Source organism: Ochotona princeps, chromosome 14 (genome assembly GCF_030435755.1).
Source record: "Ochotona princeps isolate mOchPri1 chromosome 14, mOchPri1.hap1, whole genome shotgun sequence".
Lineage (NCBI taxonomy): Eukaryota > Metazoa > Chordata > Mammalia > Lagomorpha > Ochotonidae > Ochotona > Ochotona princeps.
In genome coordinates, this window is record NC_080845.1 from 58,962,927 (window position 1) to 58,976,160 (window position 13,234).

Genomic DNA, 13,234 nt, shown 5'->3' on the forward strand with positions numbered 1-13,234 from the left:
TATTCATTCGTATGAATAGTTCACTTACAGTTCATCACCACGAGGTTTATTTTGATTCTCTCCCCTTCCGTATTTGTATTGTCTGCTTTATTCTTCTACAGGAAACAGTTTCGCAATTGCTGGTCATACCACTGTGATAGACACACCTATACAGAGTTCACTAGCAATTTATTTTCAGTAGTTTTAGTAATGTGTATTACTAAAGATAGTGTATTCAGAATAACATAAGTTCTTACATCTTGAATGTACGTGTTTTAGTTATTTGAAATAAAGTTAGACTTCCTTTCTTGTTTTATTTTGAATCTATAAGCTAATAACATGGCTTCAAAAGCCAAAACCGTACACAGAGATACAGACCTGAAAGTGTAGGACCAACTTCCTCCCCCATGCTTCCCAGGCTCCTCTGCCACCTGCTTCCCACGCAAGATGGTGTGAGTTAAGCTCAGTTTGTGGGTTATCTTCAACTTGTTTCTCTTTACAGAATTCAAGTTACGCTGTGTTCACTCTTCTGTGCTTGAATTTTTGCAATTCGCAGTGTATTCTAGAAATCATTCCACAGTAATTAGTTCACAGAAGGTGATGGGAGCGGAGGTCCGTGAGGGTGGTGAGATGCTCTCACGGTGGCCAGGACAGCACAGTTGGCTTGCCTGTGCACCACTCTCATTCAGCGGGAGAGGAAGACATGGCATGGTTTTGGAGAGAAGCCTTAAAATAAGCTGGCAAGGCTATCATTGGATCACCAAAACCTTGTAGCATCAGATGTCAGATCAAGTGCAGAGTTACTATAATGCTTGCTAGTAAGTTTTTTAGAGAGAGACATTTTGGAGTAAGAGATGGGTTCGGATCCTGGGTGAAGAGATCTATGTAAAAGTGTTAGGTTCTTATGAAAGTTCAAGAAAAGTGCATATGTGAAAAAAACCCCAACTATACATGCATTTGAAATTTCTTTTTACAACGAAATAATGTTTTTGTTTTAATTAAGTAATTCATTTATTTATAGTGAACAGAGAGACACAGACCATGTTCCCATCTGCTATTTACTCTCACTTCTCAAATACTCAGTGTAGTCGAGAGACAGAGGGGTGGAGAAGGATTGGGCTGGGCTGGGCTGGGCTGGGCTGAGCGCGGAACTCAACCCAAGTCTGCCGTGTGGGTGGCAAGGATCCAGTCCTCTGTCAGGGCTCACTTCCAGTCAGCATTGACAGGACACTGGGGTCCAGATCTGGAGCTCAGCATTGAACCCAGGTGCTCTGTTATGTGACCCTGACCTCTGAGCTAAGCCACGTGGCCTCCAATGAGCTAAACTTATCATTCTGTTTTCCATGAAGTTTTTTAAAGCCCCTCTCACACCTGAGAATTGGTTATATTACTGAGGATGTAAGGCCATAATACTCATGTTATACTAAGAAGGTAGTACTGCTGGTCTTTTCGCTATGCTGTATCTTGTCCAAAGATATCCCATCATCATTATGGCCAGCATGTGTGCCTCCACCAGTCTGACACTGAGCCTTATAAACAGATGTAGACTAAAGAAGACCAGTTTTTAAACGTTTGTAGTCATCTCATGTGGGCGGAAATTCTCAGCTGTATGTAGCAGGAAAAGAAAAACTATTATGAATTGACTTAAACTCTAAGGTTGTTAGTTTTTCTTGAATCCAGTGGTTCTGAAATCCGTTTGACTTGACTTTGTTCTCTGTGCCCTGTTTACCTGCAGCTTGGGAGTTTGAGATCCCTCTAGCTGTGGGCTTACCTCCACACAACAGCCTTGTTGAGTGGGAACGAGTTCTGTTCCATTAGAGCTGACACCTGCAGCTGATGAGCTCAGGCTAAGCAGGGCCCATCCCATCCCTTCATGTGGGGTCACTTCATCTTCCAAAGCACTGGGCCTGTGGGACTGGGGAGGGCAGGAGAGAGCTAGAGGGCTGAACCAAGGCTACTGGTAGGAAGTGGGAGGAGAGGATGCTTAGTAGATGACCAATATTTATCTCTCTCTCTTTTAATATTTATTTATTTTTATTAGAAAGCCAGATTTACAGAGAAGGGACACAAAGATCTTTCATCTGCTGATTTACTCTCCAAATGGCTTAAAAGGTCGGAGTTGAGTCCATCTAAAGCCAGGAGCTTTTCTGGTCTCTGTTGTGGGCATTGGGGCCCCAAGACTTAAGCCATCTTCCACTGCTTTCCCAGGCCTTAAGTGGAAGCTGGATAGAAAGTGGAGCAGCTGGGACACAAACGGCACCGTATGGGAACCAGGCATTTGCAGGCAGATTAGTCAGTTGAGCCATTGTGCAGGCCCTCAACATCCATCTTTTAAAAACTTTGTCATTTAGTGTTTGTGACTGTGTGTTTTATTCATTAAATTCAGTATTTTGGGGGAGAGCCTGCCCTTTATTCTGTGGATAGAGTCGTAAATAAAACAGAAATAACCTTTGCTCTCCTGGAGCCTCAGGAGGCAGAGAGGTGGCATCATCTCTGTTCGCTGAGAGGATGTGTGGAATATTCTTTGATCTCATCTGTGCCTGTACAATGACTTGACACAGCTTGTAAATGAAAAGTGTCAAAGGCAGATAGATATCTGAAATCGTAGGAAGGAAAAGGATGACATTGTAATGAAAGTAAATCATTGGATTGAGAATTCTTATTGATATTTATAAATCTGTGAAAATATCTTGTAATTAAGGGGCGAAGAATATGGTGGTGCTGTTCTCAGCAAGGTTGTGAGCCATCAGTTTTGTTAAAAACACTGATTTACATTTCAAGTGCAAGAAGATCTAGAAGTAACTTAATCTGTTACACTATTACAGATATATTTGAAGTCTGTAATCTCTTTTTATAAAGCTGTATGTGGGAACTACAAAAGTTTTATGAAAAATGGAGTTGAAAGCTATTTATTTTTGAAAAGCTTGAAATCCATGTGTATGAAGGGTCTTCAGAGAGTTCAGGAAAAACTATTTGCAATTGAAAAACCACATGGATTTCAGAATGTGTGTGTGTGTGTGTGTGTGTGTGTGTGTGTTGGTAAAGATTTATTTGACAGGCAGAGTGACAAGGCAGGGAGGGAGGGGGAATGCGAACAAGAGGGCTTCTGTTTGTGGATTGACTCCCCAGACGGCTACAGCAGCTAGCTCAGGGCCAGGCCATCTGGGAGCCAAGAACTCACTCAGGCTCTCCGACATGGGTAGCAGGGGTCCAAGGCCTTTTTTTTTTTTCCTGCTGCCTTCCTAGTGCATTAGTAGGGAGTTGGATTGGAAGTGAAACAGCTAAGAGTTGAATTAGTGCTCTGAAATGTTGGAGTAACAGGCTGTGATTTAATGTGCTGTGCCAGAATACTGGTTCCTTTTAAGTTGTTTTGCACCAAAATAAGCTTTGTGTCTTAATTCATTTTTTCACAAATTTTTTTGAAATACTTTAGTGTGTTTGAGAATCAAGCATGCTCATCACCAGTCATTGAAATGTAACAGCCTACTCCCATTCCCCCCCTTTTTTTTCTTGACCCAATGTCTCAGTTGGTTAATCCTCCTCCTCAAGCTCCAGGATCCCATATGGGCACGTGTCCCATCCAGCTCCCTGCTGGTGGCCTGGGAAAGCAGCAGAAGATGGCCCAAAACATTAGAACTCGGCACCCATGTGGGAGACCTAGAGAAGGCTCCTGGCTCCTGGTTCCTGGCTTTGGATAGGCTCAGCTCCGGGTTAGTTCTGGCCACTGTGGTAACTTGGAGAGTGAATCAGCAGATGGAAGATCTTTCGCTGTCTTTGCTTGTCTCTCCCTGCCTTTCCAATGAAAATAATACCAAATAACAGATGGGAGGCCTCAGACAGACCAGACCAGTCTGCTGCACATAGGCAAGTGTAGGAACTGGGGCATGGGACAGGCCTGGTAGGGTTTTGGGGGATCACTCCTTACTAGGCTGCAGTTTCCACTGGTGTCCGTGAGGGTTGAATGTGTGCGGGCAGAGATGGGCTAGGCTGCAGCATCCATTGGTTTGCAAATGAGATGGAGCTGGGGTCAGAACTGACCAGGCGAGTGCAATCACCAGTGTGTGTGTAGGCTGATGTGGGTGAAGGCCTGAGCCGACCCCACACTGGCTGGCACACACCAGAGTCAGGTCTGGGGTCACCTCTGGTGAGGTTTCTTTGCCTCCTCCTGCCCAACTGGTACTGGAGTCAGAACTCCAACCACAGGGAAAATACAGGATCTGTGGTCTGATTGTGGGGTGCAAGTATTGAAACTGGGTCTCCTCAGTTGTTGAAGCCTGTACAGTGGGCAGCATGCCCAGATGCTCATGGAGGACATGACAACCAGTTCATTGAGGTCTGCAGAGGACACCTAGTACCATGGAGGGCAGAACAAATTGGACAGCTCTCCTGTCAAGCTTTGACCGTATCAGGGTGAGTGGAGGCTCTAAGGTGAACAGTATGTGGGTGAGTGGAGGCTTTTAGGTCAGCCAGTGGACCTTGGAAAGATTTCTTCAACCTTGGAGCAATGAAACCAGCAATATCTCAGAACTATCAGAACAACTTGAGCAGTTCCCTTGGAATGTGCTCCACATTGGGGACCCAGGGATGACATCCGGTGGCTGTCCCGATACTGTTGTAGTTGGGCTGCTTGGAGAGTCTCTCTCCCGATCTGTCCCCACTTACCCCAGACACAGGAAGAAAATAAGAGATTGGAAACAGTTGTCTCATCCACTTTCTCCCATTCCTTGACCGTCCCCACCCTAATCAGTGATCCACACAGACATGCATCCTTCTCAACTAGGTAAACATCATCAAAAATAAAATTCATTATACAGAAAAGAAAATCAAGACAAACAAAATGCAGCACTTTTCATGTAGGATTATGAACATAGATAATCTGCTTATTTGTATTTGTGTATTTATAGCAATGTGTATGTAAACTTGATTTTACTAGCAAAATATAAAAATATAGATTTGCTGCTGTTAAAGTTTCTAGTTTTTCATTATCTTTATTGTTGTTAAAATTATGTAAGGTAAGTGGGCATTGTGATCCAGTTGTTACACCACCACTCTTTGAACACCTGCACGCGCACTAGTTTGTGTCTCAGTTGCTCCTCCTCCAGTTTAGCTCCCTGCTTATGCTCCTGAGAAAGCAGCAGAAATGGCTATAGCGCTTGGGTCCCTGCTAACCCACACGGGAGACCTGGGTGGAGGTACAGTCTGCCCACACATATTGTGGTCATTTGAGGAGTGAGCCAGTGGATGGAAGATACTTCTTTGTCTCTGTTTCTTTCTCTCCTTTCTGTAACTCTGGCTTTGCAATAAATTGTAATTTCTTTGTAAAGTGACCAGCATATTCAGTAAAATCAGAGTGAGCCATTGGTACCAGGTAATAGAGTGGATTATTTTTCTACTCTGCTACTGGATGTAACACACCTGTGTGGATCATTGTCTGTGCTGACTGATTTCTAGGCATTTGTTTCAAGCACACATGGAATATTTATGAAAATTAACCATCTGCTAGGCCATAAAAAGTCCATAGATTTCAGAGGACTGCTATCACCCTGAGCACAGTCTCTCATCACAAGCAGTTAATTAGAAGTCATTACACAAAGGTAATTAGAAAAAAAAGTTCTCTGCATTGGGAAATTTAAGATAACTTCTAAATAGCTTACAACTCAACAAAGGGGAACCTTCATGGAAATTAAGAAAATATTCAGAACTATGTGCTAACAAAACTGTTGCATGATACAATTCCGGTTGTGTTTTGGAAAAGAAGAAATGCTTAATGACAGCCACAATTACAGCGTAAATCTTAGTAGGGCAGAGCAAGTGAACATACCCTGTTGACTTGTAAAGCAGAGTCTGCAGTGGAAGGGGCTAGAATCCAGGCCTGGCTCTCCAGTGTCCAGCCGGCACAGCTTTGTCGAGAGTAATCGAGGGTGAGGGAGCAGAGACACACCACTCAGTGTAAAAGGGAGCCCTAAGAAGAAATTCCACTGAGATTAAGTGGGTTTCATACATTCAAAAGAACTTTATACCATTCAGCCCAGGAATTTAGGTGGAATGCACGAATTACTGGAAAACAAAACTTAACCAAAGGTGATTTAAGAAATAGAAAACTTTAACGATCCTAGAGCAGTATGGAGATCGAAGCAGTAGTGAAGTTCTTTCCGCGGGAGAGAGTACCTGGCTGTGGTTATTTCAAAGGCATGTGTTTCCCTATGCGTGTGTGGGCCTGATAATTTCAGTTTCATATATATTCTTTGAGAAAATAGAAAAAGAGAGACCCTTTCCCAGCTCATTCTCTTCAGCTCATTTTTAAATTTTTTTGAAGACCAGGGCAACCTTGGAGCAAGGCATACCCAAGAACAGCACCAAAAAGGAAAGTAGACTGGTTTCCTGAAGCTGGCTGGAGCTTTCCCAGCAAACAGGCCAAGTCCACGCCACCCAGTGCCGCTTGTAGGCCGAGACACGCATTTAACCCTTGGACGTCACTGGTCAGCCTGACCTGATGTTTAGCTAGAATGGAGGGAATAAAAGCTTATCTGGAGCAGAACCAAGGATGACCAGGAGCTTGAGTCAGCAACATATCACATGCTGGAATAATTAAAACCGATGAGTTTAGACACTATGCAGTAATGCCTTTCAGAATTGTGAGGCCTTTCGTCTTTCAGGAGTAAAGTGCAACTTGAAACTACTATTTCTCATTCACTAGATTGGCACCATTTAATGAGTGTGTTCATGTTCTCCAAAGAAACACAGCCGATAGGTTATGTGAATGTGGTTGGCTCACAGAATAATGAAGGCTTCAGAGTCCTAGGGGCTGCTGTCTGCAAGCTGGAGGCCAGAACAATGAATTATGTAGTTACTCTGAATCAAAAGGACTGCCAACCAGGGAGCACGTGATCTAATTTCCAGTTCAGAGGCAGGAGAAGATGAGCTGTCCCAGCTGATGCAGGGAGGCAGGAAAATGAGGAGACCACTTCCTCTTTCCTCTGCCTTTTGTGTTAGTTGACCCTGAAGGGATTGGATGAGACCCACTAGCGGCGAGAACATCAGCTCCTTTACTTAGTCCTTGGATTCACACTTCCTAGCCTGGTGAAGTTGGCATATAAAGCTAACCACCTCAGCAAGTATGGCGGTGCCATGCACTGAAGAAACTGTGAACCCGTACAAAGTTGGTGGCAATGTGTGGGCCTGGAAGCACTTTGGAAAAACTTTTGACATCAGCTTTTAAATTAATTGATTAAGAGAACACAGCACAAGTGCTTCTATCTTCTGGTTCACTCCCCAAACACCCACACTGACCCCAAACAAGAGGCGGTAACTCTATCCAGGTCTGCTGTGTCAATGCCGGAGGCCCAGTGACTTGAGTCAGAAATGAATAAGAAAGTGGGAGCAGGAGCTGGAACCCAGAATTGAGAGGCAACCACTCCGATCTGGAAAATGGATATGCCAACTGGCATCGTAACTGCTACACCGAATGCCCGCCCAGATACTGTTTTGAAGGTCATCATTGACCTTGTGTGTGAATGAATGGAAGAAACGAAGGGGCGTCACCACCAACAGTGATTTTCCAGCCTGCGGTGGGGTTTCTGGGCATTCAGGAAGTACACAAATCATTGTATGACTGTCAGGCAAGATGTGGGCTTTTTTGTTTTGTTTTGTTTTTTCAAAAAACTGCAGCTGGTCTCTGGGTTCAGCATTTTCCTTTTTGTGGTTATCTGTGTACAACACAGAGGCTGCCTGATTTTTGCTTCATTACTTTCAGAAGGGGGAATAGCTCCTAAATTGTCAACATAGAGACCCTTAAATGTGTCAGCACTGAGAATTTCAGCTGAACTCCTGAATTTGGTAGCTTCTAGTACTTCAGTTTCAATTTAATTCATAGACAGTTTTACTAGAATCGTCAAGAGAATTGTTAAAGGTTTCTTGAGTTTGTGACTTTTTGACAGAGTTAGCTATAAAGTAATGGTATTGCAGAGGGTGAAATTCTTTTCCTGGTTTATGTGGGGAGGTTTTCTCAACATGAATACAATTGATAAACTCTACCTGTCTCTAGAAATAAGTGATTTTCTTAGATAAGCCCCTGAAATGATGAGAAAGGAGATGGTCCCATTCATCTCATCAGCATGCATTCCTAAGAAGTTTGCATTTCGCATTTAGTAGTTACTGAATCTGCCGTGTTTTATGTTTTAGTTTTGTGCTAATAGTACATGTAAAAAAATTGTGTGAAAAAAACATAAATTTAATGCTTTGTAGTTATAATGAATTTCATAAGCATCATGTGTGTGTGTATGTATTATGGGTATGTTTGTGTGTGTATGTATGTATGTATGTATGTATGTGTATGTATTTCCTTTTCCTTGAAAGAAATGTCACAGGGTGATCAATACAAAATTTTAAGCCATAAACAACTAGGAAAAGAAACTAGAAGGCTGCTGTGGTTTGAATACAGTTTTCCTAAAGCGTTGAAATTTGATTGCCAAGGGTAGGTATTAGGTGCAGTGGTTAAGAGGCCCACTTCCCGTATTGTATTGCCTGGGTTCACATGTTATCTTCTGAATCTAGTTTTTTGATGACTCTAGTACTTGGGCCCCAACTATCTGCATAGAAGACCCATATCAAGTTCTAGGCATCATCTTTGGCCTGACCGTCCTAGCTTTTGTGGGCATTCAGGGAGTAAGGCGGCAGATGGAAATTCTTTCTGTCTGCCTTTCAGGTGAATAAATAAATCAAAATTAAAACTTAGTTGTCATTGTGGTAGTGTTGGGAGGGCTTTTAAAAGGTATTGAGTTCCTTCGGAGAAACTAACACCTTTTTTTATGAAACTGGGACTAAGGTAATTCTCTGGGGGATGGACACATTCTTTTTGCAGAGGTCTTGCATCTGTTTCACAGTGTCAGTTTGTTACAAAGCTAGGCTCCCCTTTCTGTTTTACCTCTTAGCCATGTGCCCACTTTGTGCCAGCAGGAGCCACGCTCGGCCCAGCACTGTGCTTCATGGCGTCTTTTACTTCAGGACCAATTTTTCTGAGTCTTACTCCTTGATGGACAGTTTTGATAAGGATCTTTACTCAGAAGAGACTTGTTAAAAATGCAAGTGGTTGTAGATGGGATTTTTTTCTTTGTGCTTGTCAGTTTTTTCTTTAGCTATTTTGGGTCATTTCTGTGTGCAGTGCCAGTTTAGAATTCATGCAATTTTTAGTAGATTATCCTATTTTTTTGTTTTACTACAAAGTAACCCTCTAGCTTGAGTGTATTTTTTTTTTTCTTGCCTTAGATCTGCTTTGCCAGACGTTAGAATAACTTACCATGTTTCCTGTGGGTTATCGTATGCGTCACTGTTACCCCTTTACTTTAGCCGTTGTGTGCCCACGTATATATGGGCCAGAACACAAACTGGTGCCCATATGGGATGCTAGTGCCACAGACAGAGGCTTAGCATGCTATGCCATGGCCCATGCCCTTGTGTTTTAAAGTACAGCTTGTAAATGGTATAAATGAGTTTGGCAAAATTTATTCTCATAATGTTCTGTCTGAAAAGCGTGCTTGCGTGTTTCTTTTTTTCTTTTAAAACTTAGGCATTTTTATTTACTTACCTTTTGAAAGAAAGAGGGAGAGAGAGAGAGATCTTTCCCCCTTCAATTCATTCCCCATGTTTTTACAGCAGGACTTTGCCAGGCCAAAGGTGGGAGCTTGCAGCTTAATCTGGGTTTTCCATGTGGGCAGCAGGGACCCAAGTTCTTAAGTCATCCATTGTCTGCTGCCTCCTAGGGTAAGTGTGGATAGGAAAAGGATTGGAAGTAAGGGACGTGGAGCTCTGACCATGCACTGGGCTTGGGGATGGGGTTTCTCTGTGGCAACTTAACACTGTGCCAAATGCCAGGCTCATGTGTAGCTTTTGGTAGGAGCCGGCTAGCGGTGAATTTAGTGTGCATGTGCGTGTGTGTGTGTACATGTACAAAATCCTGTTTCACCATCATGTTTGAAGGATGGGCTTGCTTAATTGATAATTGTAGATTGGTAGCCTCAGGGATCTCCCTTTCCCACAGGAGGACATGTGTGAGACTCTGAATGATGTTTGAACGGCTGGGTGGTACTGACCCCTACAAAGGAAACTGTATTATGAAAATTATGCGTGTACTTAAAATTTTTGTACTAAAATGAACTTAATTCAAGTTCCAACTAATTTTTTGTTATTTTTAAAAGTTTTATATACCTTGATAATCTGATTACATTTGTTTTTAAAGATTTATTTTATCTTTATTGGAAAGTCAGGTATATAGAGGAGAGACAGAGAGGAAAATCTTCCATCTGATGATTCACTCCCCAAGTGGGTGCAGTGGTTGGAGCTGCGCCGATCCAAAACCAGGAGCCAGGAGCTTCTGCTGGGCTGCCTGCACGTGGGTGCAGGGTCCCAAGGTTATGGGCCGTCCTCGACTGCTTTCCCAGGCCACAAGCAGAGAGCTGGATGGAAGGGGGGCCGCCAGAATTAAAACCAGCACCCAGATGTGATCCTGGTGCATGCAATGCAAGGACTTCAGCCGCTAGGCTACTGTGCCAGGCCTGATACTATGTTTTTTGCATTACTTACACCTAAAGTGCCATAATACACTTAAATAGCAGAATGTTGAACTTGTAACTGTTACTAAAGGACTACACCACTGAAATAATAGGGGGGAAATGGTGGGAACAGAAAATAGAGATAAAAGAGGAGGGAAAATCCGTATGGCTTAGAAAGATTGTATCATGGAAAATAACAACAAAAAAACTGAAAAAAATATTTGTTTATTTGAGTTACAGAGAGAGTGAAAGAGACAAGGAGATCTTGATCTTTTTGGTATTTTTAATTAAAATGTTTTTGTAGTTGATAAACACACACACACACACACACACACACACACACGTATGTATGCATGTTAGAAGAGAGAAGAGAGAAAGACAGCTTCTATTTGCTAGTTCACTCCCCATGCCTGCTACTGCAGGGTGCCATGACTGGGCCGTGCTGAATCCAGGAGCCTGTACCTCTCTCTCCCTTCTCTCTCTCTCTCTCTCTCTCTCTCTGTTTGGGTTTCTCATGTGAGTGGCAGGGCCCCAAGAATGTGATTTTTGTCGGGGATTACTGTTCTTGAGCATTTTTTAAAATGCCTATTTGGCCATTTGAATGTCTTCTTTTGAGAAATACTCAAGTCTTTTGCACATTTTAAGATTTGGTTATTTGTTGTATTGCCATTGAGTTATTTGGGTTTCTTATAGGTTTTGGATGTTACCCTGTATCAGCTGTGTAGGTTATTAACACTTTGTTCTGCAAGTCATTTATTTTCTTTCTTGTTTGCTTTACTTTTAGTTTGGTTTGGTCCTGTTTCTCTAGATTTGATTTTGGCATTCTTGTCTCAAAATTTGTGTGAGTGGTTATTTTGAATATCTTTCTGTAATTGTACTTTTATTCAGTATTATTTATTAGGTTAATCTATGTGTATAATCTAAATTTTTGTTTTTGTGCTATGTGTACAACATTCTGTTGTTTAAATTTGTCCTAGTTTTAATTATTCAGTTGGTGTGTGTTTTGTTTCTTTTTTTCCCCAAAGTTGATGTCTAAGATATTATTTTATTTTATTATTATTTGTATGATACAGTTTCATAGGCTCTGAGATTTCCCTTACCCGCTTCCCAAAACCCCTCTTCCCACCTAATTTCCTCTATATTATTACAATAGTATAGTATGGTTTTCACAATCAGTCCTGGGTTCATTATTCTGATATTTAAGTGTATCCTTACATTGTAGATATGGACAATGGCAGAGAGTCCAGTATCCTATTGTCAAGATATATTTAAGTTTAATTGGGAGTCCATCTTTGATCTGGAAGTAGAGATGCATACTGCATTTAGTCTCTACTACATGGTTATTTTACATTCCCTTAAATGAAAAGCTATAAAACAAAATCAAAAACATTAAATATGTAAAGGATTTTCTTGGTGCATGTTTGAGAAGATTTCTAGGGTATATGAGTATATACCTGAGAACTGATGGGACCTGCCTTATCTAGCCTTGTTCTCCATGTATGAGATCAGAATGCTTTATCTGGATATTATATATCATTGTGGTTAATTTACAACAGACTAACAGGAGAATAAGCTGAGTGTATGCTTACTACTATACTGTGATTTTACTTTGTTTATAAAAATGGGTGCCATCATTTTCTTGCATCTTTAATTTTATTTAAACAAATGTCTTTGTTGATCTCAGAACTAATGATCCTATAAGGAATTCCGTATGTTTGATTTTCTCTGTAATGAAGTTGTGATTATGAGATTCCCAGTTCATTCTTGAAAGTGAGTTGTTCTCCAGTGTGGCTGTAGACCTCACGGTGGACAGTCACAGTGGCAGTGATTTCATAGCACTGAAATGACATGGGCATTTGCGCTGATGGTCTGCACGGAATTGTAGTAGAACTGAGGGTTTTTTTTTTTTTTTTAGAACAAAGATGGGGGCCCAATTTAGAGACATTTTTGTGGATATTTGTATATGCTTTTAGATGAATAAATAGACATTTAAACTTTTTGGGTTTCAACTTATGATAGAATAGCTGTTGATTGATATGATAAATGATATCTGTGTTTGTCAGAGTTTGAACAGGCCCTGAGGTCTGAAAAAGGCTTGGGAAACACTTTTTTTTAGTAACACCCCAATGTTATGGGCAAAAACAAAAACAAAAACTAAAAACTATCTTGCTGTTGATATCAGGATAGTATAATTTACTTAAAAGATGGATTTAGCTAAGTTTCAAATTATGTGTTAAGCTTCAGCTCATTTTTAATTCTTTGCCTTACAGCTTTGTTTTTAACTAGAGTATATTTCTAAATGAAATACATTGCAGGTGCTGACCTTAAGGAAAGAGTCAAAATGAGTTCCAGTGAAGTTGGTCCTTTTGTCTCCAAAATTCGAACAGTGATTAACGATATTGGTAAGCATGAATTCTCCTTTCAGTATGCTGACAGTGATCTTAAATGTCAGATTTTAGAAGTTACTGTTGTTTTTATATATAGATTTTGATCAAATAGTTACATAATTATGTAACCCTGGTGCGCAGCAGTTTTTTTAAGTAACACTTAATAAACATATTTGAAATATTTTGTTAACTATTCTAGAATGTTAAATATCTTCTCTGTGATGGTATGGCATCTATGAGTACATATTTTAAAACAGAATAGTTTGACCTAAGCTTTTGACTTAAAAATACTTCTACTTCAAGTGCATACAAACTTATGGA

At 41.2% G+C, this 13,234-nt stretch overlaps 1 protein-coding gene across 2 annotated transcripts in view; it reads left to right on the plus strand.

Annotated features, from left to right (window-relative positions):
- Positions 1 to 13,234, plus strand: part of AUH (AU RNA binding methylglutaconyl-CoA hydratase) — a 162,457-nt gene that overhangs the window by 29,212 nt on the left and 120,011 nt on the right. Inside the window, exon 4 of one of the 2 annotated variants that reach the window (XM_004581135.3) lies at positions 12,842 to 12,928. The exons of the other annotated variant lie outside the window; for it this stretch is intronic. Coding sequence (XP_004581192.2) covers positions 12,842 to 12,928 — 87 coding nt within the window. The remainder of the gene's footprint in view (positions 1 to 12,841; positions 12,929 to 13,234) is intronic. 2 annotated transcript variants of the gene reach the window in all.